This window comes from Pseudomyrmex gracilis, unplaced genomic scaffold (assembly GCF_002006095.1).
Source record: "Pseudomyrmex gracilis isolate BER0280 unplaced genomic scaffold, ASM200609v1 scaffold_2991, whole genome shotgun sequence".
Classification (NCBI taxonomy): domain Eukaryota; kingdom Metazoa; phylum Arthropoda; class Insecta; order Hymenoptera; family Formicidae; genus Pseudomyrmex; species Pseudomyrmex gracilis.
Window position 1 is genome coordinate 1 of NW_018023575.1, and position 5,446 is coordinate 5,446.

The 5,446-nt window shown below is 44.7% G+C and overlaps 1 protein-coding gene across 1 annotated transcript; it reads left to right on the plus strand.

Annotated features, from left to right (window-relative positions):
• The first annotated feature begins 2,102 nt into the window (after window positions 1–2,102).
• On the plus strand, window positions 2,103–5,397 carry LOC109863048. The gene is made up of 5 exons (XM_020443225.1): window positions 2,103–3,187; window positions 3,314–3,350; window positions 3,446–3,751; window positions 3,922–5,111; window positions 5,340–5,397. The coding sequence occupies exons 1-5, from the start codon at window positions 2,103–2,105 to the stop codon at window positions 5,395–5,397; spliced, it is 2,676 nt and encodes an 891-aa protein (XP_020298814.1).
• The last annotated feature ends 49 nt before the right edge of the window (window positions 5,398–5,446 follow it).

Genomic DNA, 5,446 nt, shown 5'->3' on the forward strand with positions numbered 1-5,446 from the left:
GGTTTTTGTGTTTATGGCTTGAATCAAAAGATTATATGGGTTTCGAGCTCAGATTATGGTGTTTTTTGAGGTTATGGCGGAACCCCGACCCGATAGGGTTTAATGGACCTCGGATTTGGATTCAGCGACCCCAAAAACGTATAATAAACATGGTCTGATCCCCAGGCCAAAGAAATTTTTTTTTTTTTTTTTTTTTTTTTTTTCGCTAAAATTTTTTTTTTTTTTTTTTTTTTTTTTGTGTGGTTGTGTAATTTATATTAAGGAGCAACACCGTAACATACAACCATCAGTTCGCAATCGATAATATCGCTGACATCAAAACAACCGCTCTGTGCGACAGCAGTTGCAAAGCTCGCGGGATCCGATGTTTCAGACAAGATCGTGAAATACCGCGACAATCTGTCTCGCACGCGAACAACAACGTTGTTCAAGTAGGCAATGATGCATGCCACGCAATGTTTTAAGTTGAACAAGTTGCACATCGATTGGTGGGAAAGTAATATGCGACTGGTTTTTGTAGACAGACGTATGATCCTCGCGGTGTTTATCAAGCTGAACGAAACCGCTAGATCGCCGACAAGAATCGACGGTTGCGCAGTTCGCGTATAAAAATAAATAGCGCGCAGTTTGTAATTGCGCAGCAAATAAATAAAAATTCCGAGATAAACCGCAATTTCCCGGAAATAAATAATTTTGAGAAAAACCGCAAAGTTCCCAGAAGCGGTTCGCGTTTAAAAATAAATAGCGCGCAGTAGGAAAATACGCAGCAAATAAATAAAAATTTTTCAAGAAAAACCACAGTTTCTCGGAAGTGAGTCTTTTCTTATCGCCGAAGCGATCAGTAACTTCCGGGTTGATGACGCACATCCTACGATAACGTCCGCGTGAAAAACCGTTGCGTACCGGATGTGGTGTTTTTGAAACGCAATTTCAAACCTAAAGATTTTGAGGAAAGATAAGGAGTGAAATAAAAAGACGCCTCGAGGTTGGGAACGAGTCACAAATCATTTTGATCGCAAGTCGTATAGATAACAAGTCGCCGCTGTTGTTGAAAATGTTTAACAGATTGAACACAACAAGCATATTAAACCTATCGATCGAAGAGTTGAAAAACATTCCAAAGAGGATTCTTTTAGAAGTGTTCAATAATCACGTGGAGCTTTTGTGGGATCGACTGCCTGAGCATTTGAAGGAAGATCCTGAGGTGCAGCTGTATCGCAGATGTCTCGAGCAGTACAATCAACCAGGAGATTACAATTACATTGACGGACCTGCTCCGCTAAAAAAATTTGTCGCGTGTGTATTGCGAAAGCCACGATGAAAAATCAAGAATGAATCGGATCAGACAAACGAAATCGCTTCAGTTCCTAGCTGCGAAAACAGTAGCAAAACACGTAGACGAGTACATTGAAATACACAAACTTGAAATTCCTAAAGTGTGCAAGGACGCAATACGAGAGATCTGGTTCTCGATGTACGGCTCTATCGCTACGATCGCGTTATACATTGGTTATCGGTGCACGATCTACCTGAGGAACAAGTATGGGAAGTGGAAAACAATTTCGACGAAGAGGACTTTAAAATCTTGCAACTATCCGCGCTCGCAATTAGAGAATACGATTGGCTTCCAAGGTACGTCGAGACTGTCAATCACATCGAAATCGCGTACATCGAGTTTAGAACGAGTTGCGCGGATCTGAAACATCTGTCTCGCTTGTGCATTCGATGCGCGTTGTGAGTGTGGGAGTGGGGTAAGCAACAACATCGGTACAAGTGGTTGCAGAATAAGTGGGTAAAAGTCACCGGACATCAAATGATCCAAGACGCTGATTTCATGACAGATGTTATATAGAATCCAAAGCGATGGTGTTCCAACCGCTACAAACGACCGTTGTTTGTTTTGTATACAGAGGATGATTGTTACCGAGTGGAACAAGGATACATCCCCCGATGATGATGACTATGAGCAACTACTGGATGTGAAAAGATAAAAAGCGTAAATTGAATCCAACAAATATATACGATCCAATAATACTTTTGTGAGTAAACAATTATATATATATTGTATATATATATATATGAGCAAAAGCAAAAGACAAAACATGAACGATCGCGAACCGCTCGAAGAAGAGGCCGCGCTCCTCGACGCGTTGGACNATTACATCTCGTGGGAGGAACGGTGCGACGAACGTCTAGAGACAATGAGAGAAGAGTGCAGTAGAAAACGCCCGCGACCGTCCATAGGTGTGATAACTTGGCACGTCGCTCGTATTGCGCGACTCGAAAGTTTGCGCGCAACCCTCCGCGAACGATTCGCGCACGTGGGCGCGGGTGTCGAGAGTGCGGGACTCGCATGGATCGAAGTCGAGACAGCGTTTAAAAATCGTTTGGTGACCGGTATTGTGGTGAACAAATCGTTCATCGAGCCCCGTCGATTTCTCGAAGCCGCTAGAGACACGGTGCTCGCGCGCGTTCATCGAGCGATAGAGCGGCACGCTAGCATGAAAGTGAACACAGTGTTCAACGGGAAGTTTGTCGCGGGTGAAAAAACTAGTGTAAAATCGTTCAATACACACAATTGCGCATTGTATCACTCGTCGGATCTGCGCGAGTGGTACAATCGAGATGTGATGGATGCAACAATGATCACTCTGGAGGAGTTCCAGGAACACGACAGCGGCTGGGCGTTGACGCAGATACTGAACCTCACAGTGAACGTGAACAGTCACAATCCGATGCGCGCGGGATGTCAGATTAAAATGCCACGCGAGGTTCAGCTCAAACACGCGGTAGTGAACGTACAATCGCGGGACAATGCGTGTTTCGCGTGGGCAGTGGTCGCTGCGTTGTATCCTAGTAACAAAAACTCTAATCGAGTGTCACAATACCCCGCGTACGCGAGTGTGTTGAACCTTGATGGAATAGAGTTTCCAATGACATTGCGCCAAATCGCGGGTTTCGAACGCAACAACAACGTGTCCGTAAACGTGTTCACGGCGGCGGAACAGGGACATGGATACGTGCCGCTGCATCTCACATCGAACAAGAAGGAGAAGCATGTGAATCTGCTGTATGTTCCCGATCAACACAACGGACGCGTGAGACACTTCGCGTGGATAAAAAATATATCGCGATTAGTCAGCTCGCAGTTGAGCAAGACAAAACAAATAAAATACATATGCGACCGGTAAGTACAAACAATTGGTGTAACAGTAACAACAATGTTGAATTAAAAAATGACTTTTTAAATTGTGAGAAGGGAAATACATTAATCATTGTAGTGTATTGTTTTTTTATTACAACACGTACATAGATGTCTACACTACTTCTACACGAGCGATAAGCTGGCGGTACACACCGTGGATTGCGAACAATTGAACAACAACGCGTCGTTCTTCCCGCTGAGAGAAAGAACCGTTTGAGATTTGAGAATTACAACAACAAGGAATGGGTTCCAATTGTGGTGTACGCCGACTTGGAGTGCGTACTCGAGAAACAGGACAAAGAGGAGAACGCATCGAGTGCGCACAAGTACCAAAAACACAGTGTATTCAACATTGGTTATTACGCGAACTGCGAGCACATTGACATTGGATATAGATCGCATAGAGGAGAGAACTGTGTGCGGTGGTTCGTAAACGAACTGCACGATCTCGCGAAACGAGCAAAGACCTTGTTCGCGACAAATGTGCCCATAGCGAATCTCACACCGGTGGAGCTCGAGCTGTTTAGGAACGCTAAGTGTTGCCACGTTTGCGGACAACCGTTCGAGCGAGATGACACGAGAGAGCGCGATCACTGTCATCTGACGGGACGCTTCAAAGGACCCGCGCACTCTGCAAACTGAATTACAAACAAGTCTATGTTGTTCCCGTTGTGTTCCACAACTTATCGGGATACGACGCGCATTTTATTATCAAGGATGTGGCAACCGCTTTCGAGGGTGAGATCAACGTGCTGTCCGTGACAAAAGAGACCTACATATCGTTCACGAAACATGTGAGCAGTACTCGAGATGAAGACAATCAGAAGTGTGTGCAACTGCGGTTCATCGATTCGTACAAATTTCTGAGCACAAGCTTAGAAAAGCTCGCGTCCTATCTCGACAAGAGCAAACTGCGAGTGACTAGAACGGAATTCAGCGATCTCTCCACCGAGGACTTCGAACTGCTCACGCGAAAAGGTGTGTTTCCATACGAATATGTGGACAGCGTCGACAAATTGTTGGAAACAAGTTTGCCACCACGCGAGGTGTTTTACAGTTCGCTGACCGGTGAGACTGTGACGGAGAGCGAGTACGCGCACGCGACGAACGTCTGGCAACAATTCAACATCAACAATTTGGGATCATACAGCGACCTGTATCTGAAGACAGACGTACTCTTGCTGGCCGATGTATTCGAAAATTTCCGTCGCGAGTGCCTCACGAGTTACGGACTGGATCCCGCGCACTACTACACGCTGCCGGGATATACATGGGACGCCATGTTGAAGCACACTCGTGTGACGTTCGAGCTGCTGACCGACATCGACATGATGATGTTTGTGGAACGCGGCATACGCGGCGGTCTGAGTCAATGTTCGAACAGATACGCCCGCGCCAACAACAGGTACGCGCAATCGTACGATCTATCCGAACCGACGTCGTATCTGATGTACTGCAACGTTAACAATCTCTATGAATGGGCGATGTGTCAACCGCTTCCATATGGTAACTTTGCGTGGGTGGAGAACGCGTACGAGTTCGACGTGACAACTGTAGCAGCGGACAGCGATGTTGGCTACATACTCGAGGTCGATCTGACATATCCAAAAGAACTGCATGACGCGCACAGAGATCTACCTTTTTGTCCGACGCGCGAGGAACCACCTGGTAAACATAGAAAGAATCACATCAAACTGCTCGCCACAGTGTTCAACAAGAAGCGATATGTGATTCACTACCTCAACCTGCAGCAGTGTCTGCGACATGGGCTTCGTCTGACACGAATACATCGAGTACTGCGGTTCTCGCAATCACCTTGGCTGCGCGGATACATCAAACTGAATACCCGATTCCGCGCGAACACCACCAACGAGTTTACAAAGAACTATAAAATTATAGAAAGGCAGTTAGGAGTTCAAAAGCACAGTTGTTGTTGTGTATGGATATAATAATGCTGTCCTTTATTTGATAGTTTTAAAGTTGACGTTTTGACCATGGTTTTTAGTCTTTATCAAAACTGTTCTACATAATTGATTACAACAATTTTAGACAAAATTAATATATGGTAATACCATTAACAAAAGTTATGAAAAAAGGAAAATACACAATGTGAAAAATATTTGTTAACTTACAGACGTATGCTGTTCTTAAAAACGCCGATCAAGATACAAAATAAAGATGTTATGTGGTAGTGATCTCAGAACAAGAGTTGTAACTCAACTGAATAAAATTTAAAAAGAC